At 23.9% G+C, this 27,039-nt stretch overlaps 3 protein-coding genes across 4 annotated transcripts; 1 reads left to right on the top strand and 2 right to left on the bottom strand.

Annotated features, from left to right (window-relative positions):
* Positions 1-1,754: 1,754 nt before the first annotated feature.
* bmm (brummer) lies at positions 1,755-18,273 on the bottom strand. Its single transcript, XM_011503558.1, has 12 exons — positions 17,788-18,273; positions 6,615-6,727; positions 6,419-6,538; positions 6,140-6,328; positions 5,978-6,061; positions 5,722-5,901; positions 5,471-5,646; positions 4,744-4,901; positions 4,582-4,666; positions 4,388-4,490; positions 4,101-4,305; positions 1,755-2,034 (listed from the first exon to the last, which is right to left on the bottom strand). Exons 1-12 carry the CDS (start codon positions 17,945-17,947, stop codon positions 1,898-1,900), a joined length of 1,710 nt encoding a protein of 569 aa, XP_011501860.1. The 5' UTR covers positions 17,948-18,273; the 3' UTR covers positions 1,755-1,897.
* A 743-nt stretch (positions 18,274-19,016) lies between these two features.
* On the top strand, positions 19,017-22,691 carry Ankle2 (ankyrin repeat and LEM domain-containing protein 2). The gene is made up of 9 exons (XM_011503557.1): positions 19,017-19,630; positions 19,712-20,046; positions 20,128-20,445; positions 20,527-20,679; positions 20,759-20,991; positions 21,071-21,254; positions 21,358-21,454; positions 21,521-21,650; positions 22,538-22,691. The coding sequence occupies exons 1-9, from the start codon at positions 19,549-19,551 to the stop codon at positions 22,674-22,676; spliced, it is 1,671 nt and encodes a 556-aa protein (XP_011501859.1). The 5' UTR covers positions 19,017-19,548; the 3' UTR covers positions 22,677-22,691.
* Positions 22,692-23,455: 764 nt separating this feature from the next.
* On the bottom strand, positions 23,456-25,900 carry Clc (clathrin light chain). Of its 2 annotated transcripts, XM_011503555.1 has the most exons (6): positions 25,713-25,900; positions 25,547-25,642; positions 25,380-25,475; positions 25,193-25,304; positions 25,048-25,059; positions 23,456-23,757 (listed from the first exon to the last, which is right to left on the bottom strand). In XM_011503555.1, exons 1-6 carry the CDS (start codon positions 25,849-25,851, stop codon positions 23,577-23,579), a joined length of 636 nt encoding a protein of 211 aa, XP_011501857.1. In that variant the 5' UTR covers positions 25,852-25,900; the 3' UTR covers positions 23,456-23,576. The 2 variants fall into 2 exon arrangements, with proteins under 2 accessions (XP_011501857.1, XP_011501858.1); XM_011503556.1 differs by lacking the exon at positions 25,048-25,059 and having other exon boundaries at positions 23,460-23,757; positions 25,713-25,899.
* Between the last annotated feature and the right edge of the window lie 1,139 nt (positions 25,901-27,039).

The raw sequence follows: 27,039 nt of genomic DNA, 5'->3' as shown, positions 1-27,039 counted from the left end.
AGAAATATTTCTATGCATATTTCTTCCGATTCCATAATTAATATAATTCAATAATTAATTTATAAATTAATTAATCGATATAATAAAGTGACTAAAGTCTATTATTTTCGGAAGAATACATAAACTAAATTAATTTATTCTTATAAGTAATAATTTAATAAATAATTATAAAAAATGTTAAAAGTCGAAAGTATTATTATGATTTTGATTTTGTACGACTAAAGTGTTTTAAAGACAATTTTCTGATTTGTTTTCAAAAGATTCAAAATATATTACCAAAACAGTTTGTGTACTTAATAAAAATCAATTTTATTTATCTTTAATAATTCTTATTTAATAAAAAGTGATTATTATTTAAAGAGACCATTTTATATTCACTGTGTATAATCAATTTCAATAATTGTTATTGGAACTATTCAAATTTGTATTATTTTAATAGATATGTTTGTTTTATTTACACGATTTATTTAATTTATTAATACTATATTTATAAAGCTATCGTTGAAATATAATAAAAAAAGTATAATAAAAAAGAATAATTATATATACCATTTCGAAAGAATATGGTATTTCTGTAAAATCAATGCGTAATAAATGTTTTCATTAATTGAATTCCTTATACAAATATGATTTATTTATTTGCTAAATCACAAACATTGATATAAGTGTATATAAGTGTAAAAACATAGTGAAAATTTATTAATATTTTAATAATATTCATTTATGTAAGATTTATTTGTAAATATTAAAGTTAAAGCAAAAGGAAATTAAATTTAATATTTTTAAATAAATTCATCTTTTAATTGGATGAACAATTAGTGTAATAGTGTAATTGTAATGATATATATATGTATAAATATATATAATATTTTATCCAGGAATAATAACATTAATTTATCAATTAAATACTAGAATAATTTTGATGACAACAAATTTTAATTTATCCTCTGAAATACAAACCGATAAAATGATAAATAAATTATGTACAATATGTATTTATAATATTAAGAAATATTATTTAATTATAACTATTTTATAATTTAAATGCATAAGATATTGTTTTTTCATATAAATTGAAATCAATTTATATAGATTTTTTGTAATATCACTAAAACATCAGATTTTTATTCATATTTAAAATTTTAAATAATCCTGACATAAATTTCACATAAATTTTAATGATTAGAACATTCAAAATAAATTCTATTTTTTTATTAAGAATGAATATACGTAAAAGTTATTAAAGCTACATTCTTTGTTTATTTAAAAATATATTTATACAAATAAATAAATTATAGTTTTATCGAAAAAATATTACCATTATTTTCCATAGCAAAACATTTTAGTATTGTGCTTAAAAGATTTCTATTAATAAAAGATGAATATAGTTAATTAATGAAGTTATTATACCATAGAAAAAAATCAATTGAATTAGATATAAAAATAATATAAACATAATAATGTACGGAAGTTATTTTTAAAATAAATAAAATTTTTAAAGGTCTATTCACATCGAAATACGTACAAAATTAAAAAATATATTGGTCAAAAATGTTAAATGAATATTTAAATGACGAAAGTTTATGAAAGTGAAAGATAAACAGTTCTAATATTGATCATCTATAATTAGCGAATAGAATATCCAAGTACAAAAAGTAAGGACAATGTAAGTTTGAAAAGCAATGAAATAGCCTAGTTTGAAAGAGCCAATAAATATAAGGCTATAGACTTATCAAAATAATTTAATCGAGAAATTAGTTGTCAGTTTTATTGAAACATATTCTTCTAGACTAATTTAAACCTAATTAAAACAATTATTCTTTTGTTTCGCTGTTTTAGACATTTTTATTATCATTCGCTTTTGTTTGATTATCCTTCGAAGCTTAATAATAATTTTTTATGGATTTAGATATACAGTGGTATTCCAGTTGCTTTCGGATTCTGGGTGATTATTATGATTATCTTGTCGATCATTTTTGCTCAAATTATTGGAAAAAGAAGGTTGATTTGAATTTCGACGATTGTGATTCTTTTCTAAAAACAGTAATGATTAATTTATTTTAAGAGATTTATGAAATTAATTCTTTTCATTTTGTAAGGCTGTAGATTTGTAAGTTTTAATAAAAATTGCAATTTTTTTTATAATAATCACTAGATTTTTAGTAGATTTTAATTTTTATGGACCAGAAATCTAATTTAAGATTTGTTTAAGATTAATATATTTTAAAATGTAAAGTATAATTTGATATTATATTAAGTACAAATTTAGATAAAGAACATATATAAGATATTATTTTTAAAAAATGTTAAATAATGTAAGATGCAAGTTGTAAATGTGCAATTTTAATTAATGAATATGACATCTGAATATTACTAAAATATTACTATTATTAATTAAATCCAACTTTAAATATATACAAAATACATTGTCAATATAAATAGTAATAGTGTTATTGACTAAATATAACTATAATAATTTCATTGATGTTACTAATTAAATATTATTGGACTTATTAGTTAAATTAACTTTTTTCCAAATTTTGATAAATATTTAAAGAATATTTTTTAATTTTGATGACAATAGTTTTACTTTTTAAACATACTAAATTTTCATATTTGTAATGCTTATAAATTATGATTATAATAAAACAAGAAAACATTATTTTTGTTTGTTTTTTTTTTAATATGATTTTGAAATGTAAGTAATGCATTGATGATATTGTATAATACTAATAAATATTGAACAAATCTTTGTGATACAATGTGTTATTGATATATATTATTAGAAAGTAACACGATTTATATTAAATATTATGTTATAAAAATAAGAAAATACAAATTTGTACGAATATTTTATTTAAAAATTATGTTTTTATTGAATCTATGTGTTTGTTAAAACGATCTAATAAATCAATTTAATTTACTAATACATACATTAATTTCGTATAAAATAACTATAAAAGGCTATAAATAAATTATAATATATATTTTAACTTTTAATTAAAATGGTATTTGTAACATTTATCACCCGCAAATTAATAATTTAAAATTATAATTGAATAGTATTAATTTTAGTCTCTAAAAGAAAATTATCAAGCATTTTTTTATCTTTCGATTATAATACTATTAAACACTTTTTGTGTACTAGAGTTTTTAATTAATTTATAAACATTTTATATAAATAACATATCTATTTTACTTTGGAAGAAATTTTATTAAAAAATTATTAATAAGATTATAGTATTATATAATCAAATACGCAGTAATCTTGTAGTGAAAAAAAAGGTATATATTGAAAGAAAAAATTGAGCAAAAATTATAAATACTTTTAATAACTATTGCAATTATTTGTAATAATTACCAATTGTGAATATTATTGAAGTAATTCTTGTTGTTTTTTCAATTTGAACATTGTATTTGAACAGTGCTATACTATTATAAGAAAATTTTCTTTATATTAATAAAATGCTTAATTCATGATAGAAAACTAATACTTAAACTTTAATTTTGTATTAGTAATTTAAGAAAATTTAATGATCAATATAAAATACAAGTACAATTTTCTGAAATTATGTAATTTAAATTATAGAAACGAATAATATAAATAATTTTAATTTACTTGTTAAACTAGAATATCTTTTATATATATAAATACACATTTATAATTAGTTAAATGAACGTTAGTTTGAATATAGTCAGCTTAAATCAAGAATTTTATTATTTTTATTTAGGATATGAATAATTCAGATAGTATTATTAATGAAATAACAAAATTTATTTCATAAAAAACAAAATAGTTAGTTATATAAAAATAAATTCAAAACTATTAATAACTTCAATTGTTTATAGCATAAAGTATTTATCTGTCACACAATTATTTAATTTTATAGAAAATGTGTTTCAACTTGTGTAATACTATAAGTTATACAATGAACTTTTATATTGATATTATTGTATAATGAAGAATATTACTTTATTTAGAAGAAACTATTATTTTTCCATTCATAAAAATAAATTCTATATTTATGCCTTCAAGTTTTTCATTCAATAAATTAACATATCAAATATGAAAATATCAAAAATGACATATCAAAACTAACCATTACGCTGAACCACCCAATGATTTTCATTCCAATCACCGGTTTTGAATGTTTGTAAAGACTCTTCTTGAGGTTGATGGAGCCTAATACAATCATCTTTGAGTTCTAATTTTTCATTATTCACATCAAAAAGTTCTGTTATGTGAACTTCACTACTATTATCCATATAATAATATGCCATTAATGTTTCCTGTTCCCCTGTAACCTACAATATATTTAAAGTGAGGTGAGACTGAAGTTAAAATAAATCATTTTTTACTCAATAACTTTGCTATTTACATACATACTTGTAGAATATTTTCCAAAGTATCATTATTTATTGTAGACATTGTCAAGTCTGACATATTTATAACACAATTGGTAGATTGTTTACAATTTGTCCAGGGCTTTCTAAACATTACAATAAAATAGCTACAATAATTGTTTATAAACAATATATATCTTTGATTAAATGTTGAGATAATAAAAATAAAATGCTTACGCATCATTATACTTTAGAGTTAAATTTAAATTAGTTTTTTGCTGATTAAATATAGAGTCATCTATTGATTCAACATCGTAGATATCTAAATCAAAATTTCACTTAAATACAAAATTAGTTTTTATACTATCAAATGTAATTAAATAATATATATACTCATACTTGATCCATATTCCATAAAGTTTACATGGCATTTAATTGTCTGTGGGATGGGTTGATAGTAAACATTGATTTGAGGAAAAACAAGACTTAATTGTTCTAAGAAATATCTGCTCATTTCCATAAGACCTTTCTGGATTCTGGGAGCGTTCAGTATAAATCTACAGAAACAATATGAATAATTTGTTATCAATTATTAAATTATGACTGATATATATTATAATACACACGCACGCGCGTGCGCGCACACACGCACATCCTCTATTTAAGTTTAAAACGCAACGCAAATACGTGATCGCACTTTTTATAAAAAATGATAATCTACTATTAACTATTTTAATTGACGTAAGCAAATAAGCAGTGCCTTTCTATTAAATCAAATATTGTTATCAAGTCTGCTTATGTTATCTATAATTATTTAAAAAGAGATTTAAAAATATGACTTGACCTATGACGCACTTGATATATTCAGAATTACGTTTTTTTTAAGTAAAAAAAGTAAAACAAAAGTAGTAATTATTGACTATATCCTTTTTTAATTATAGAATTATTTTATTTATAACGAAGCATTCATAAATATAGCTTACTAATGACTAAGTAGATAAATGCTAAATCTTTTAAGAATGTATAATTGCTATTTATTTAAAATTTGATTCATTAATAATATATTATTTTCTTAATAAAAGGATTATTAAATTATTAATTATTCTATTTTTTTATTTGTATTTACTTTGTAAATGTAGCATATACTACATCAACTGGCAATGTGTATGGCAGACTTAATAATGATAACAGCTTGATACTTCTATGTTTAAAAAGCCAATTTATGAGTCCTTTATTCGCCGAGTCGATAGCATCTTGAAAAATCATCATCACCGTTTCTGGAAGATTTGCAACTAACGCTTCCTAAATGTGATGAAAATACATTAAATATTTATCTTCTTAGCCAGTCATATAATTGATAAAAATTTATTTACCAACCTGCCTATGCATTTTACATTCTAAGCATTCAGGGTCATATTCTGTACTGCTATCCTCTAGTGTTTCAGAAACTACAAAAGTTGATTGTACTGCTAAACATCGTGTACAATTAATTAAATTGTTTCGATTTAAAAATCTTAAAGCATCGTCAAATCCTTGCTTACACATATTTGATAAAACCTAAAACAAAAATAAAAAAATGTAAATTTAGGTGAAAATTAATGAATAAATATATTCTTTTAAAAATTGGGCTCACTTCTGGATTTGGGGGAAATAAAATTCTAGCAAATCTATACATATTTTGTCTCGACAGTTCAATACTTGTATTAGCAAAATTAACCTGAAGAAGACAAAAATAATTGTTATTGAACCTTAATATAATTATTTATAAATGATTGGACTGTAAGTGAAATCATACGTGAAATAATTGAGAAGAAATATCTCTCGGACATATGTCACTTTCTCCACAAAATGGACTAACAGTTATTGTATTTTCATCAAGTGTCGGTAAATTATCACTAAATCCTCCATCCATATATCTTATACCATGAAACCTTGGAGGTAAGAGACCACAAAAAAATGGAATAAAAGAACTAGCAAGTAATGCCTGTAAGTAAATTAAATAAAATATTGAAAATGAAATTTAAATGAGACAAAAATGCAGGAGATAGTCCAGAATTGTTTTTGTAATATTTACCTGGAGTAGATCTTCTCTAGAATTATACTGAGAAACTATAACATTTTTTCCATCATAAACTCTGGTTAATGAAATATGTAATTTTCCACTAACGCGAATATGGGCATCATCTGGTAAAAACTAAAATGCACAAAAAAAGTTTCGATGCTGACAAAAAAGTGTGATTACAGTATCGAAAGCTTATACTTATATTTACCTTTTGTAAGCTTTCTAAAAGAATTTCTTGTACGTTAAAAGATGGGCTGAATGGTCCGAGGGCTCGCTGCCTTGCTTCTCTTGCCAACCGCAAGAGATTACTCGTCATCTCTCCTATAATTTTTGAAATACATTACAAAAGTTGCCGTATTGATAAGAATAGTTTTTATGTGAAATCTATAAGATATACATATAAAACATGCAGAATACGTATATAATATACAGAAAAACTCATGAACATGTAGTCAGAGCGTTCAATTAAAATTCATAATTTCTTGAAAAAAGTCAAGTATCTTTAATTTAAAATAAAAAATGCTTTATACTAATAAATGCATCTAAATTAATTCCAGATAACATAAACACAATAAATTATAATCTTCGATAAAGAAAATGATTATACAATTTACGAAATAAGGAATCAAATGTAAAACAGTTTAACAAAGCCTAAATATTACCTTTCAAGAAAAACAAATGCTTTTATCATTGCCTCAGATAAAACATTGACAGCTGATAAAAATCATCAAAAGCAATAATAATCTCTTGGTACAGTATAGTTATTCAAACGACAAGTTCACAATATTTATATGACTTATATGACCACGATTTCATAATTAACAGTTATTTAAGATTAAAGCTATAAAAATTAAATTATCTTTAAAATCGTAAATATTATTTAAAAAATGGTTATGGATAACTAAATTATTCTTAACCAATTTAAAAATAACAGATAAAATATCTTTACGAGATAATTAAAATTTTCATTAACTTAGGGCCGTCATTGAAACAACTGTTTATTAACTAAAATTATTATATTTTTACCTATTGAAACGAATTCAGAATGAAAGTCGAAAGTGTAATGTAAAAATTTTTGTTGAAAGATATTAGAAGAACTTCTAATCTTGTTTATAAGTTTAAAAATATTAAGAACTTTACAAGAGTGAATACAAGATTTTTCAATATACATATCGGGATATGTATCGGGAGCATAATTTTAAAGTAAGCGAAATCTATAACGAATTCTTTTATAAAAAAAGAAAAGAATTTGTTTATGTATATAGTATATAATAATAGGTTTTTGGCAAAATATTTAGTTTTTATATTATACAATATTCTTTTACGCTTCGGTTCTTAAGCTACAATATAAATTAATAAAATAAAGAATATTTTAAATTGAAATATTTAATATTTCAATAAGGATTGCAATAAAGATTTGAATTTATTTTTAAAATAGTTAAAATATAATTTTGAATATTCACTTTGTTCATAATAACCCTCTAAATAATATAGCTATGCGAGCTTGTATGACAGATAAATGTACAATTAGATTTTGAAATTCAATGACTTTTAAGTATATTTTGTTTTTAATGTAATTTTTAAAGTAAGTAATATACGCAGAGTGGAATATAATTGTATATAGTAATTGGCCATTAAGATTTTTTTTAATTGACAATGTCTATTTTTTTATTTATTTTTATATAGCTAATCATCTCTTTTATATTTTATTTTTATAAATTTCTGAAAATCAGATTTATAATTTTGCATATTAAATGAAATAAATTTAAATTTATATATTTCTAAGAATAATTTTTATGATTTATTCTCGGTTAAAAGTTTATGAATTACTTTTATTATACACTTTGAAACAAAAATTAATCATGCTTTTTTAATTTTAATTATTTAATATTTTCGCATAAAATTTTTACATGAAAACATAAAATATTATTATAACCGAATTTCCTAATAATTAACCAGATTAGATAAGTAGTATTTCTTTTTTCACAAATTAATTATTTTAACCGTGTATGAAGACAATCGAATAAAATATATAAATAAGAATACAAATAATATTATATTTGTAAAAGCATATTATGAATTTTTATTTATTAACTGTTTCTCTATTTAGGCTAGAAAAGTAGAAAAAAGCTCGTTTATTAAGATACATGAATTTACAATTTCCAAATTCAATTATGTAATAATTTTATTCGCTTAACATTAATTAATAATATCGGATAGAATTTCCTTCGTTTCAATATATTCTTTGAGTGTATAATTTTTTATTAACATAAATTAAATTTTTATCATTGCGTAAATATAACATGCTTTAAATGTATTTCGAATAATGCATTAAATAAAAAAAATACTTCAATGCATTTATAATTAAATATTTATATAAATTTCGTGTAGACAACACGAAAACATAATTTTACTTTTTACTCGCTAAATAAATATATTTTTAAAAATATTTTAACAGAAAATATATAATAAACAAAAATGTTTTCTTTAAACTTGCTTTTAAATGATATTTAAATAAATTTATAAATTGTATATAAATTCAATTATTCTATATTTAATTAAATTTTGATACTATATTTTCTAAGCATTGCAAATCTATATCTTATAAGAACTATGAATGTAACCTTTGTTCAGAGTTTTAATTAATATTAATAATTATATAAATAATTAATATTCATTTTTAATAATAATGTTTTTTTTTGTGATAATTTTTCATTCAATAATATGACTAAATAATAATATACCTGAATAAAAGTATATAGGTATTTTATCAACATTATATATGATATATTTAGTATTTTAAAATCGCTATACTATTCTTTATGCTGAAATGAATACTAGATTATTAAAAAATATATATTGTCTAGTAATACTCCTTAATACTGAAAATTAAATAGCAATATTAAAAATATTTATGATGTTTTAGCAATGTACAGTTATTTTCTAAATTACGATTTATACTAATATTATAAGATTTTTGATAATATTAGACATTTAGAAGTATTATAAAGATCTATAATTTTTTTTAATCGAATTTATTATAAAATTATTCTATGCATTAAAATATGAGGAGACAAATGTGAAGACATTTATTTTCAAAAGGAAAAAAAAATTATTATTTATTAAATTACGTTTGGTCGAATTTTTTATTGTAATAACGTGTTAATATTTTTTGCTTTATCAATACTAAAGATAAATTGTAAATGAATTTATTAATTAAAATATAAGGCATAAAATATAAAAAAAATTAATTTTGATAACAATACATTTATAATTATTGGAAATCATCGAGATATACTATATATAAAATAGAAGAATTACATTAACTAATTTAACTACATATATTACGTATAATTAATATTATAATTTTTAAATTACAATATTTCTTATATCAGACTGGTCATCAATCTATTCAACAATATATCTAAACTATATTAAAGTAGTATACTTCTGGAAAATAAATAAGTAAATATTTATATCTAAAATTAAACTTTAAAACTAAGTCGCTAAATTGCCTAAGTAATTATATTATATAGTACAATAGTTAGTTAGCCAACAATTACTCTCATTGTTTCTATAATCCTGGCTAAGACGAAGAGTTCGAGTCATGAATTCTCAAAGATGGAACAATGGAAGAAAGAAAGAAAGAAAGAAAGATAGAGATAGAGAGAGAGAGAGAGAGAGAGAGAAAGAAAAGAAGAAATTTAAATATCAATATTGTTAGAATTCATACACTTATATAATTATAAGAAGCTGAATTTTCACATATTTGAATGTGAATTACTCATGCATCCGCACATTGCCGTAATCAAATACACGGGTGGTTGTATGTAGGCATACATAGGTCATCGATCTGTGGCTTGAAAGTGAGAGTACCAGTGAGAATGAGAATGGGTGAGTGATAAGTGAGCGATTAAATGATTGATCGATCGATCGAATGACTGATTAACTAACGGATTGATTGATTAATTGACTAAGTAAGCGATTGAGTAAGCGAAGTACGAGTGAAAATGAAAGTGAGTTCAAGAACATGTACATATGTATGTATCTCTCTCTCTCTCTCTCTCTCTCTCTCTCTCTCTGTAGGGGGTAGATATATATGTATATATAGAGAGAGAGGTGGTCTGAGAAGCACTTACAAGATGGGTCGAAATCGGTTGTGGTAGCTGACTCGTCCGACTGAAAATGAAATGTATCCATTTCTTCGTTGAATTGAAGAATGCGCTTAGACACCGTTGCAAATTGTTTGATTTATTCCCATGAATCCAAGCGGCGGCTTCGTAATAACTATCAAGCTTCCTCAGCACGTCAATGAAACACGTGGGTAGCACGAAAAATAAAAGTCTTTTTTGACAACGATTATGAACGATTCTTACGCAACAATAACCCTCTGACAATTAAATGTGCGCACTTTCTCTCTCTCTCTCTCTCTCTCTCTCTCTCTCTCTTTATTTCGTTCGTACGTACTCACAACATGCTTGACCTTGTGAATTCTGTAGCTGTGTTGAAAATACTTTATATTTTTATTAAAAATAGTATTAAAAACTAATAAATCATACAAAAGGTGCTGTAATATTGTAATACAACAATAACGTATCGAATCGAGAAAGAAACGTAAAAAATCAATCCACTCCTTGCAATATTGAATAGAATATTTTAAATACAATATTATTATTTTTAGAGGCAATTTATTTGCTTTTTATTATTCTATGCGCATTTATTTATTTACATTTTTATTTTATTTAATATAAAATCTTTTTTGACGAATTTATATGAATCACTATTATTATCTTGGTATTCATGGTTTTTTTCAACATTATTTGTTAATTTATAAAATTAAAAGAAAAATTATGTGCTAATAAAACTGCATTTTTATCAAGTTTGTGTGAAAATAATTAAGAAACGTACGTCAGTATAATTTAAAATCATTATTTTACATATGGCAATTATTAGATATTTTTGTAAGAAAATGTAACAACTATTAATAATCTTTGTATTATTTGTCCATATTTTTATCATATGACAATTTTCAATTATGAATAACGTTCAAATTAAATATAAATAAAAAGAAAGATTTTGTAGCTTCGTTTAATATATTTATTGGATAAGTAATTACAAACTATAATACTTTAGACGTAAGAAATAAAAATGTTGAAGCCGATAGTATTGAGTTTTAAGAATAAAGTATTATGTAGTATTTAATAGATTAAAAGCACTGATTTTTTATTCCATAATATCACTAAAAATTAATTTTGGAACGATTTGAAATTTTAATTCAAAGAAAAGTTGTTATTAATAAAGAGCAACTTTTACAAATACATAATTTGTACGGCGAATAAATAAATTTAGAAAAACGTTGTATTAGATTATATTATATTATAAATGAATTTGTAATTACAAAATGTTCTTTCATTATTACGATTGCATTTTAAAGTAATAATTTTTCTTTCCTAATACTCTTTATAATCATATTATAAACATGTAATATAATTGTAAATATGTTTTTAGTATAATTAAATTTAAATAATTAAATAAAAATATGTTATATTCATATTAATTTATGTCTTTATTTTTAATTATTTCTACTTTAGTAATTAATGAATATCTTTGTAAAAGATAATATTTGCATAACAATAAGTATTAATTAATAAACTTTTGATCACAATTTTTATTTGTTATAAAAGCGTACGAATGAAATAGTTATCTAAAAGATTATTAGCTAATACGTATTTTAATTATTGTTTTTAGTATATGACACTGTTGTATATAAAAATTGGAGAATGCGAAAATTTGTTTTTTTTATTTTCCTATGAAATTTAGGAATGATTTTACTTGAAAAGATTTTAATATTTATTATAGATTTTTGTTCAACAAAAAAAATTTTCATCAAAAATTTAACATAAATTTAAAAATTCTTTTTTTATTATGTCTGGGCACTGATTAAATTTATTTACAATAGTACAATGTTATTACATTCTAATATAAAGAAAAAGATTTTTTAATTTTAATTTAAACAATATTATTCGTGATACACTTTATATATTACATAACACGTTATTGACATTAATTGTTTAAATTGTATGCATAACTTGATTATTTCTTTTTATTAAGTATTACTTAAAATTTTTTAATTAATTCATCAATATTTAAATAAGATTAATAAATATCACTCTGAATCGAAATTCGGTGAAAGAAAATGTAATCTTTAATGTAATAGATTTTCAATTAGTAAGAGTTTAATTAATAGTTAACTATTAAAATAAAGTGTTTAAACGGCACCTCTTTTATATAATATGTACATCATATTTATATATTTAGATAATTTAAATATTTAGAAAAAATACTATATTTACAATCTTCACCGATTATAGCTGTAATTTGAATTATAAAAATAAAACAAATATAGGTACTGCAGGATTAATAACAATATATTAATTTTTAGATAAATAATACACTATTCATTGAATTTTTTATTTATCATTGTAGATATACTTATATTTACTAATACTCAACGAATAATTATTCATTCATTTTCGATCGATACTTTTATAAAATAACTCGTCTACTTTTTAAGTTAACATTTTTCATAACTTTACTCATATCCATACATTTTCACGAAGATTCTGAATATTTAATCAGTTCTTCAAAATATTTAATTTTAACAAGTAGCCTACGTTGCTTTTTGTATTTGAAAATTATTATAAATAGTTACTTATATTTATGAAAGCTTTTAAGAATAACTATTATATTATTCTATTTTATAAATTTTTCAACTTTATGTCCCTATCTGTTATTATACTTTCGTGGAGAATTTAAAGACTTCATTAAAGTTAAAAAAATATTTAATGTTTGTCATTGTTTTCATTAATTTTCATGAATAAATAATGTTTTTCTTCGATTTATTTATTATTATTATAGTTCTTATTAATTATTACAAATAAATTGTTTATGATATTATTTTTTAACCGTAAAATTTCAGTTTTTTACATATTTATATAAATTAAGTAGTCCTGAAATATTGAAAATACGAACATAGGAAAGTTCATTTTTCGAATACTTTTACATTCTATAACAATAATTTTGATTTTACTATGGTCAATAATATTATCTACATTTCAATAAAGATTAGCTATGTAACTGATGCATAATATTAAAATAAAGTTTAGCAAAGCCATTAATGTTTTTATTTTCATTGAGTAGTTAAAACATTTTATTTAGAATATCGGTTTATATTATCAATATAAAAATCAATAAAGATATAATTTCATATTGCTTTGTAAATTAAAAAAAAACTTTATTCTTTTTTAATCTAACCATAATATAAAATAATATACCAATACCTATGGTACATGAATACTTTATATAAATCATTTTCTATTCCCAAAACAAAAACAAAATAATATTTTAATCTCTGACTAATGCCACCATTGATATGAAAAATGAAAATCAGATTATATAACTAATTGAAAAATAACATAGTACATGGATAAAGATTACAATTGCAGTTTTGCAAAAATAAAACAATATTCTGCTGCGACATCTATTTGTCTGCGTAATGAGGTATTTATTACTTTTGAGATAATTTTGAGATAATTTATAGTTAATTATATAATGACAGTTTAAGTTATGCCCAGATTCGAATTATACTTCAAATTGAGTTCATTTGATATGTATCGACTAGAAAATTGAATACATTAACAATTTGTGAAAAATATTTCAAAATATTTTTAAGTTAATGCATATACTGATAAATAAGAGGTGAAGTAAAAAATTTAATTTTTTTATTTATATATATATATATATATATATATATATATATATACATAAAAATACATTTATTTATTTAATAAAGATTTTCAATGAGTAGTGTAATAAATGAAATACTGGTTCTCACTTTTTTCTTACTTATTTAAAACTTAAACCAGAGTATGTAGTTATTTATTGAATAATTAGATATTCACAATTAGCCTTGAATTCATATGTAAATAAAACTTTAAATATCGTTCAATGAATTCTTAAAAATATTAATATCATCCAAAAAGTTGAAATGCTTATTCAGTACATTAAATAGTTTCTATATTGTATTTTTTTACATATCCACTTTTTAACAACTCTTATAATTTATAATAAAATAACTTTTCACTCTTATTGTACTTGATAAACTTATTCTTTTTTATTTTATCTACATTAGTTAACACGCAATAATGTTATGTATGATACTGTCACATTCACATACGTGTACATTTTTTAGATTAAAAATTTCTGATTTGTGACGTTTAACAAAAAACATTTACAATATTTTTGTGATATTGTATCTATTTTTTAATAAAGTATTTAAAGAAAATTGTAATAAAATAATATAAATATTGAACAAGAAATATAATATAAGCTCAGAATAAAATCTTATAGAAGTGTTATTATATTTTCAATATTCAAATAATAATAGTCAATATAAAATAATATTTCTCCACATACTTGTTTATTTTACATACATTATATTTATTTCATACATTTTAACACACACACACACGCGCGCGCGCGCGCGCGCACGCACGCAATATATATATTGCATAAATTTGTCTTCTACTATATGTTAAAAATTTCAGCGATACAAAAAATCTATTCCGTTTTTTTGTCATTACGAAAATGAAATTAAGTATATGATAAGTACGACAAAGTAAATTATGACAATAATAATAATAAATGTTTTACACGTATAGAGAAATAAAATTAAGGACATTGTTTACCGATTTTTTTAGTTATTAAATTAAAAATAATGACGCTTTCCACAAGAAGTTTTAAAATTCTAAATAAAAAAATTGATATAAAAATTCTATGTTAAAACAAATTCAGTAGTGTTATGAAGTAATAAGTAGTAATTTAAAATTATTCAATGAAATTATAAATAATCAATCAATATAAAATAAATGAATTTATAAAAATTAAAATTCTTTATAATCATTATATTTTATGCAAATTTATTAATTTTAATAAAATAATATTCTGAAAGAATACGTACATATTATTTTATATTAAGATTTTTAAATATTAAGATCTATGTATTTATTGTTATAAGAATTTTTATAATTTATAGCAAAATATTATTCTATTTTACTTAAACTTTTAATAGATTGCACCTAAATATCGACTTGTGCAATTGTATTTAAATGGATACACACACACACACACACACACACACACACACACACACACACACACACACACACACACACACACACACATATATATAAAAATGTAATTATAAATCAAATGTTATAATGTCATATTTAAATATTATTTAATTAAAACAGCTAATAAATAAATTATTTCTATAGTTATTTAACTACGAATGAATATATAATTTTAGCAAATACTTCGATATATTATGATTTAATTATGTTTTAATTCTTTAAATAATCGTTTTAAATATAAAAGAAATCATATTTTGCATTAATAAAACTTTTTAAAACTATATATTTAAATGTATACTATACGTATGACTAATGGCTAATGAGATTTAATAGGAAAATTATTTCTAAAATAAGTTTAAGTATTTTAAAACATCATATAAATATGAAATTTAAAAAATGTTAATCAAACGCGAAATTAATTTTGCTAAAAAGTAATATTTAGAATGAATAAAGATTTTAATACTATTTCAACAAAGAATTTAAGTAAGAACTAGTTGCACTTATTGTTATTTTATTTTGCGGAATAAGCTTTAATATAAAAATTGTTTGCTAATTGAAAAGAAATTAAAAACAATAATACGTTTGTAGGTTTTAGTTTTGAACTTTAGGTATTTAACAAAATATCAGTTGGCCGATTTATTTATTAAAGTTTATCGTTTATTAATATACTGCATTTGGATTTAGTTCAAGTTTCGAAGATTTTTCAATCACAAATATAAAAATGAATTTTACTGACAAAATGAAGTAAATTTTAAATCATTTATGTAATAGGATGATTAATCTAATTCATTTTTAACAATAACTTTAATTCGATTAAAACCAATAATTAATTTTATTATGTAGTAGCAATGCAATTAAAGGGAATTCACTGAAAATTAAATTTTATTTAAAACTATTGCAGTATATTATTGTTTGTAAATCCGACGTTAAGATTTACATAAATAATTTTTTAATAAAAAATTTATTGTTACGTGGTTTAGATATGAAAGACAGCATTGAATAAATATTGCGATAGTTGTGCTCTTGAAACAAAATCACTTTCCATTGATTTTTTTTCATAACATTCAGTCGAATATATTTTAATTACAATAATTTTGCAAAATATATGGATTGATCTTCTTTATTTTATTTAATAGAGCAAATGCAATCCAGTCTAATGTATAATATAAGGATACTTAGTATTAAACATTTATTAAGAATTTGGTATTCCACGAACATCCATTGATTTTGTAATGAATTTCAGTAAAGTCAAATTATTGGGTAAAGTGAGAGTAGCAATGAGGTAACGAAATTAGCGAACGAATATAATAAAGAAAAATATGATAAAGGTAAAGCAAAAAAACGTATATGTCTGACTTTAGTGATCATATTAGTGGAATCACGTTTTTTTCGTTCGTTTCTCAAAAATGCTTGTACGAGCTATTATGCGATCAATCTCCACCTTTTTGTCCCTCTCTTCTCTTACCGCGCGCTCATGCACTCGTGTAGTTTAACGCGAATGTCGTGTGATACGAGAGACAAACTTATCGTGTCACGAACGATAAACATGTTGATGAAGTTTATTCTCTGCGGCACTGGAGTTCTCCTGGCTCACACAATGTGAGCCAAGTCGAACCGAGCTTTTACCGCTCTCTTCTCTTTGTTCAAGACCAATGCTCCGGGGGAGAGCGATTCTATGCTCCCGGGAGACAAAGAGGAGGCATTGCTTATCTCCCCCCATGTGGATTCACAAAAATCTGCATCTGAGCGCTTCGTACTTCGTCGCACTTCTGTAAATCGTCGACTAACTTTTCCTTTTGCCTCAAGCTTTTACCGCGGACTTGCCGCACACCGCCACGTACGGACGTGGAGTGCATGTTGCGTGCTATGACGATTGCAGGCGGATAGACTCACGCGCCTCTACTCAAAAATCTCGTACTCGGAGGAGCGGCAGGCTTCTGCGCACTGAGAAATAGCGTGTACGGCGCGCACAAGAAAAAGGTTTTAAGTTTGTAAACAAGAGCTCTCCGCGTGTTAGCTTCGTCTCTCTCTCTCTCTCTCTCTCTTTCTCACACAGCCACACATTCTTTTACTTGCTCACTCTTTCATACACGACACTCTCTTTCTCCCCCCTCTCTCTATATTACACGGACATTTTTCATTAATGACTGACAAATGTGACAAACAGAACGTAACACGTTATTTGCTCACCGAGAGGTAAGTCGCAGAGTAGGCAACAAGCAGCGATGGCTCCAGCTGAGGCTCCGCTTATCTTGTCCAGTAGCAAATGCGGCGCGTACTTCTTGAAGCAGACAGCGACACCGATGTGGTAAATGCCGAGAAAGCCGCAACCAGCGAACGACAGATTCATCGCGCCTGCTGATGTCTACGCACGGTGGCTCCTTGGAATTTATTGGAGCACGAATGTAGATCGACGCGAGCCGCTCTCGTTCGCCGTTCGAGCTACTCTGTTCTGCTCGGTGCTCTCTCGTTACTCACTTTGTGCTTATTCAGCTCATTGCTTCGTTTCTCCATGGCTCTCGACGTCGCCAGTCCGATTCGCCACCGCAGCCGCATACGTTGTAACCCCCTCCGGGTCGCGCACGCATGACGTTAGCTCTGAAACCTTGCTTTTGTTACGATAACGCACAACAGTGTATCTCGGGCTGTTTTTGTACCGAAGCGTTTGAACGACCAACAGCCTATTTTCTTTTTAAATTCGTATCGCTCTTTCACAATTATTCATAATTGTTTCATTTTTTCTTCTTCTTTATTTTTTTACAATCTCATTTTTGAGGAGTCCACGTGGTCCTTAATAAAAGGTTGCAAAAACTTTAATCTAGAATTTTTTACTTTAAGTAGTTACCGTTATTGCAATTCATTTTTGTCATTGTTATTTTCATTTATATCGTAACATAAACATCCGTATATTGTTTTCTTTCACTGTTCATATACTACACAATATTACACAATATTATATCTCTATTTTCGATATAAAATATTTATATTGTGAGAATACTTTGCAGCCTCTTTTTATATTCATTTTTAGAAAAATTTTCATTAAATGCAAATATAATATAAATATTGCGTAATATGACTTGTTAAAATGTTCATTATTTTATGTAAATAATAAAACTTTCTAAATTTTCAAAATACCTGAATTTTGAAAGTCTATCAGTTGTATCAGTCGTCTATCTGTTGTATAAATCGTTACATCCACTTAATTAATCTACAACTTACATATTTATTTTTCGCTTATTTTCTAAGCTTAATTTTTTCCTCCTATTTTTTCATTTCACTCAACATAAATATATACGATATTATAATTTCGAGAAGCTGTGCGAAATATCGGGTGCGACTATTGAAAATCTTAAAAACTTATTCGAATAATAAATACTTCTGAATTCTTGTATTATGATATGGCAGAGTCAACTTTACAGATACTATTAAACTACTTATTAAAAAACAAACTATTAAAAACTACATCTGCGCATATTTGCAAAATTATAAACGGTGTCTGTGATGATGCGCGCGCAGCATTTTGATAGTTGAATGTTGATTGGTTAATTCTGATACGGTCATATTCCGTATACGCCTATTTATTATTATAAGTGCAAAGGATAAACAGATGTAAGCCCCAAAGTGCATCCGTCATTTACTAGAATGACATTGTTATCTTAAGCTGGAAAGTTTATCGCCTGTCAGTCAATGTCTTTCTCTTATATTCGACAATCCTAAACGCGTATGCCGTCAGCAATTTATGGGCCACCCCATTCCAAACCCCTCCCACTTTTTGAACAAGTAGCTGTCGTCTTGTGCTGTAAGCCTTAGTCCGCGTACATCACTATTAGAAAATACGTGCTGTCATTATTAATACATAGTTGTGTTCTTTTTTTCGTAAATTGTTGTACGCTCAAGGTGTACTTTACGCTATCGTTGATTTTTAGCGTATTATGAAAGTTATCCAACGACATGGAATTAATATCACCGTCTTCGCATTCGGTGTTCCATGCAGTTTACGTGCCGATCGAAGACGATGCAGCCGAAACAAAAGGTAGTGTAGTAAGCCATTATCTTTTTTCAAACTACCAACTATCCTTTACTAATTTATTATTATTATTTTTTTTTACACTAGAGACGCACTTTCATGTTTATTGCGACAAGGTCGAGGCTTTAAATATTATCAAAAAATACACCAAAGGTCGTTTAAAGACTTTTAGGACGCTAGAAGAGGCACAAGAATTCGCTCGCAATGGTCTTGAATCTATACTACCTAATCCGCTTGCTAACTCTTTACCCACCATAGTAGTTACAGAGGAAAAGAGTAGTAATTTCAAATCATTGAAGCCGCAAAATTTGACACAGTTTAGAAAGGTTATCGAGTATGGAGATATCGAATCTGTTAAAACTACCATTTGGGAAAATCCACGATATTTGGTTGGCAATGGTGATACACCGACTATATTACACGTTTGTATCGTTTCATACCAGTTCAAAGTAATTAAAGCATCCTTAATTTTTATATTTGAATTAAGTAATTATATTATATAGGAAGGTTGTCGCTACAATGCTTTACATGTCGCTGTTAAAAGTACGCAAAGTTCAGCCATGTGTGAGCTAATACTGAATACTGTAGGTGATCCAGAATTTGTAAAACTGTTGTATGGTGATATAGATATGACTCGGACTTATGTAGATAGAGCTAGTATTCTGCAAGACTTATATTTGAATACACCCGATAAAGGATTAAATGAAACACCATTGCACTTTGCAGCAAAATATGGATTGAAGGATTGCGTTCGATCATTATTAACATATTCACAATGCTTGAGGACTCCACTTAATAAGCATGAACAAACACCCGCGGATGTACGCAGTAATTTGGATATTTACGTATTGTGAATATTATTTATGTAATATTTTGCATTATTTTATTTTTTCTTATTTTAGATAGTGTGTACTAGGAAATCAATGAACGATCAGTTGCTAATTAATGAAATTCGACTGTTATTAGAAGAACAGTATTATGTGCCTGTTTTGCGTGCTGAAGATAATAGTTTACAACCTATCATTGGTGAACCATTTTCTCCATCTAGTCCTCTAGTAAGTTATTTCATTTTTAACTTAATTACAGATGTATAATATGATTGAAATACCAAATTATTTATTTTTATTTTACAAGAAATTAAATGTTGATCCTATTAGTCCTCGAATTGAGGTGCGAGCTTTTGCTGGACCAATGACTAAAGCACAAGCTTTAGAATTCAGAAAAAAATGGAAAACTCCTCCTCGAATACTTGGCACACCAAATACAAAAGGCAATGGATCCAATGACTGTAATGGGCTTAGAAGTCCTAGTTTAAATTTATCTTTACGTTTAAAGGACACTGATAAAGGCCTTGAAAGAGTTGGTAGGTAAGTAAAGAGTATCCAATCTTGTTTAAACATCTCTTATAGTTTGTACAGTAAATTATATTAAATAAATTTTCCTTAGAGAACTAGCCTCAGAATATCAAATTGCTTGGAAGGAGTATTGGCCATTTTTAAAAGACTTCACTGATTTACAATGCAATGAAGGTTTAGAAAAATTAGAGAAATTTTTAAAAAATATGTCTCAACAAAGGACAAAAATAACGCTCTTAGACATAGTAAAAACTTGTATGAACCATTTTGAAACGGTATAGTTGCATTTATTAATAAAATACTATCTGAGTATATAAATTTATATATAAATTAAAAATTTTCTTTATACTTAAATTATTTTTTAATATTTATTTGCAGCCAAAATTAAAAAATGAAATCAATGTAGATGAGATTAATAATATGTTCATACATTTAACATTACAATCTCAAACAGATTCAGATCAAGAAATCGAAGGTGAAATCATATACAATTTTATATTTCATAATTTTGCATAATATTTTATAAATTCTCTATTAACAGATAATTCTGAATACATTACACCTCCTACTTCTCCTTTATGTATAAACAACAATGATAATGTAGATTCTTCTGATGAAGATGATATGGATTTGGCTGATGATAGTATTAAGGAAGAATTATTTCTAGAGGGGTATGGTTTCATTATCAATATTTAGAATATTTTTTAATTATATTAAACATTATGGAAAGAATGAATATTTATTAATATTTAGGCAACATAATAATTTTATAAATCTTTTAATTGTTTGATCTCATTTTTATAAATTTTTATATCTTTTCAAAATAATTCAGAACTGTTCGACAACCAACATTTCTATCTTAATATATTGTTTAAATTCTTTTTAAGAATATAGATGAGAACTATTTTATTAGATAGTAATATATTTTGTTTACATGATGATAAATTATAAATCTAATAGTAGAATAATATTTCAATTTATATATTTTCTTAAGTATATCGAATTTATCAAATTATCACATTAGTTTAAAAATGTTATTAAGTGTTCCTTATGTCATTAGACTACCGTAAGAAAATTAATTAATGTATTAAAAAATTACTTACATTATTTTTATAAATAAAATATTATTTTTCATAATTTTTTTTTCTAACAAATCAGTGATTAATTATATTGTCGAAGTAATGAGATTTATATTTTATTGTAACAATAAATACTATATGTATATTAAGAAATCATTTAAGATGTGCATGTACTATTCACGATAAAATTAATAATTAAAAAATTCTGTTATAATATAAGATACAAGAAATTTAACTAAAATTAAATTTTTTTTAATGTCCAAATTAACTAAATATTCAAGTAAATGTAGAATTTCTGAAAAATAAATTAAGAATGTTTTATATATACAAAATTGTTATATAATATATAAGCTTGTCATATAGCTATTATTTTTAAATATTAAATATTAACATAATATTATGCTGTTATATATACATATAGAATTCTTAATAAAATATACATTTTTAAATTTAATTATGGATTTCCCTTTAATTTGTAGAAAAAGCCCGACCAAAATTGATTTTGCAGTATACTCTGCTATTCCCTCTACAATTGATGTAATTAAATATCCATTTATTTATCGCTGGCGTCATGAAATGCAGTTAGCAAGTAAAAATATCAATAATTGTTTAAGGTAAATGTGTATTGCTGTTTTTTTTATCATTTATAAATATCAAAAAAAAATTTTTTTAATGTTTTTTCAGGACACCGGTAAATCTTTCCATTAAGAGAAAATTATTTTATACTGAAATATAATGACAATTTCAAATCATTAAAGTCTGCTTGCAATATGGAAACTAAGTTCAAAATAACTTGATTTTGTAAATGTAAAAACAGTATTTTTATGAATTATTTAAATAATTTAGACAATGGTCAATACGAACTTGCCAAACTTCAAAATTTTTCAAGCTTTTAAACTATCTTTAACTAAATATAAGAATTAAGATCTTTCATCTAATAAGTCGGCATATGTATATTTATATAATGTATAAACAAAAATGCACATGTGACACTTTTTTTAAGATTTGTCCCGTAACAGCAATATGTGATGTAGTAATCAAAAATTTAAGTAACTTCCAACTTATTCAAAAGTCTATTTTCATACTGTTTTATACCAAAAATTTAAATATATAACAAGAACTAAATAATAAATTTAAATATATAGCTATTAATACATACAAAAGTTTAAAGTTATTTAAATTATTTATTAAGTATAATAAAAAAATTATAATAAAAGTCAGTTTGCTTTGTTCTTAATAAAGTGACATTATGAAATTATATTAGAATTAACTTACATATTTTTTATATCTAAATAAATAAATATATTTCTTGAATTTATGTTTGTTATATTTATGTTTATTAATTTAATTATTTAATTTCTTACATCAAACAATACATATCCCTAAAGTGCCAATATATGTATATACATATAGTATAGATATTTTGGTGGTCTGTCATAGAGGAAAATGAACAATCGTCAATAAATGCACTCATATAATGTACACATCACTATGCCTAAATAACTTGTATATGATATATTAAGCTTTAATAGATGGTGGTGGATTTTGCTTCAGTTGTAAAATAATCGAACGCATTTTGGATACGTCTTTAGAAGTTCTTGATGATTTGGGGTTAAAGTCACAAAGTTTAGCAATACGTTCCCATTCAGTACCTGGTTCAATATCATCAGCCTCCGCAACAAATTGTTTTTCGGCATTCCTAATGAAAAAAAATTGTTTCATGACAAAAAGATGTCTCATGCACTTCAAAGTATGCATTCAAGACTAAACAACATTTTTTCAAGGAATTCAGAAGATTATACAATATTTTGAAATATATATTTTAAAAAATATGTAGTATGTAGGTTATTAAATTTATAGCAACATATTTCTTACGCATATTTTATAACGAAGTTTATAATTACATATATTATAATCACGTTTTAATATTCGATTATTCGAAAAAATAGTATATAAGAAAAAATTATATTTATTATTTCATATATCAAAATATTATCCAAATATATCAAAATATTATCATCATATATCAAAATATTATCCAAATATTTTATATGGATATAGATTGTAAGTATAATTGATTATTTTTTTATGAAAATAATACAGTTAATGAGAAAGATTAATTTAAAGTTAAAAATATTTTTAAATTTCTTATTTTATTCTGCATAATCTTAAGAATCCCTAAAAAATCAAGCTTTATTGTTTTCTATATTACTACTTAAGTAGCTTCATTTACTGCAGAATCAAACCATGCATTTCATCATGATTTTATATAGAATACATTCTACAAAAATTTTCAATTTCTTGAAAAACTAACGTAAGTAATATTACTTTGTTTATTAAAGTAAAACTAAAATTATAAATTATAAATGAAAAAAAGCAGTGAAGATAATAATGAATTTTTGTAAAACAAATATTGGCTAATGCATTAATAATATTAAATTCTTAAAGAATTAATAAGTACTCTAATGTGATATACTTCTTAAAATATAAACGAAAATAAAGATATCAATAGTATCTATTATTTAATGCTTTTAAAAATCAATATTCTTAAATTTTAATAAACCAGAATAGCTGGTGTAAAGCAGTTCAAATCAACATATAAGACCTTTAAATTTTATGTGAAAAAATATGCCAGGGTTCATTGAATGATTTAAATTCTTACATGTCCTATACAAACTATATTTATCATTAATTTTTTTATTTTAAAACAGTGCTTGCTAATTATGTAATCATGCAATAAGATTTAATAAGTATCATGTACTTGTCATTCCAGTTTAATTGAAGTTGTAAATATTTTCAATAAGAATAACAAATATCTAATTATTTAGCAAGCACTACCTTAAAAGTATTACATTAAAAATATTAAAATAAAAATATTTTTTATAAATTAAAAAAGAATAATCAAAATAGTATGAATTAAGGCAAATACAAGTTTGTTGCAATATTTAGCTTTCATGCATGTATTCAAGTATACTTTTAATCAACTTACTTGGCTGATTCCCTAAGAAGCAAAATCAAAATGATAGATTTCAGAACTCAGTATATTTGGACAAAAGTTAATTTTGTCTCTTTTTAACACAATCAAAATGTATATAATTTAAAAAGTTTTATCACACTAAAATAATCAGTATTACCTATTTGTAGCTTTTGTTTTGCTAATAGCCTCTGTATGATGTTTATACCAATCATTCAATTCTTTCTTAGCAGCTACTCTCCAATCTTCTTTTTTTTTTTCTTCTTCAGCATCTGTGTATAAATTAAATATGTTAAAATACATGAAATATAAATAAAAAATAAATGTAAAATTTTGTTCTAATTCACCTTTCTCTTCTAGTCTAGCCTTTTGCTCTTCTCTCCATTTTTTAATTTTTTCTGGCTCTTCTTTTATAGGTACAGATGGGGGAGGCGTTAAATTTTCTGTATACCACATATGTTATTAATTAATATACAAACTGACATATATTTACAATAATTTTTTATTTGATTACCATTTAATATATCTGATCTTTGATCAATAGTATTTATCATTTCGAAACTTCCTCCATCATCTTCACTATTAGCCTTTACTGTTCCAGTTAGTTCATCTTCAAAAAAAATATAAAACTAAAAACCAAACTACAATATATACAAATCAAATATGAATGATGAAATAACCTTCAGTATTTGATAAAGCAGTTGCAACTAGAGGAATTTCAACTTCAAGACCTGCTAATTGATCCTGTTCTCGAGCTATAAATTCTGCAGCTGGATCAACATCCAAATCATTAACAAAATTATCTCCAAATGAATCCATAATCGTCTCAAAATTCGGCCTAGATATTTATTAAAATATGGATATTAAAATATTTATTCAAAAGTTATGTTGAAAATGAGTAGGCCAAAACATATATTTACTTGCGCACGTAAATCAAGTGTAGAGGTTATCGATATAGGTGAACGAACAGCAATGCCAGTTTTTTAAATACTTTGTTTTATAATGATAATATCATGAAAAATAAAATTATTTAAAACTTTGATGTTTTCTTATATTGCAATGAAAATTATTTTATCATTACTTAATACTGACAAGAGGTGAAACTCACATGCATAATCAATTGTCAAATTCCACTAAAAATACACATACACAATTAATGAGGTGGACCAGCAATCCAATGCATCATGCGATGTTGAAGTTTTCTCGATTCTGCGTAGAAATATTTTTATGTTGATTGGTTGTGATTGCTTGCTCATTTTAAATTTAATTATGAGGAAAAAGCGGAAACTAGATATTAAGTGAAAAGAAAAGCACTGAATTTACAAAAAATCCAATATAAATTTATTATATATAGGTGTAAATAATAAAATGTAATTAATGAATTTAAGTATAAATAATAATTCTCAAAATTCTGAATCATTTAATATTATTAATATTGAATATTAAAAGAATTATTAAAAAATTTTATATAAATAATAATTTTTAATAATTATATACATGCCCTTTACAAAATATAAATTTTCAAAAATTCATTGCAAATATTTTTAAAATTATACAAATTGAATAAAGTGGTTTATTAATTAATTTTTTATCCGATATATAGCATTTAATAAATGCATCGAAGTAAGTTAATATTAAAAAAATTTTATTTCATTCCTAAATAATTGTATATTTAATTATAATATTATTGTATCATATATTTTTCATAATTTTTTCAATTCTGTACATATTTACTTCAAGTTTATGTTAAAGAATTCTGTTGAAATATAATATATATATATATATATATATATTTGTCATTGAAATGCATTCAAAGTATATTTCTGCGATCTGATATTTTTACAGTATTTGATAAATTAATCTCTATAATTTTGTTTTGTATTAATTATAGAATATTGTATAGAGTATTGATTAAATATAAATAGGTACTAATTTTATTCGAGTTTATATTTCAGTCGAAATTTCATAGATCGTTTAAAAAAAATCATTAATTATAAAACAGAAAAA

The sequence above is a fragment of the Ceratosolen solmsi genome, unplaced genomic scaffold (assembly GCF_000503995.2).
Source record: "Ceratosolen solmsi marchali unplaced genomic scaffold, CerSol_1.0 scaffold8, whole genome shotgun sequence".
In the NCBI taxonomy this organism is placed as follows: domain Eukaryota; kingdom Metazoa; phylum Arthropoda; class Insecta; order Hymenoptera; family Agaonidae; genus Ceratosolen; species Ceratosolen solmsi.
Note: the sequence above shows the minus strand (reverse complement) of the source record. Positions and strands in the feature narration are given on the sequence as shown.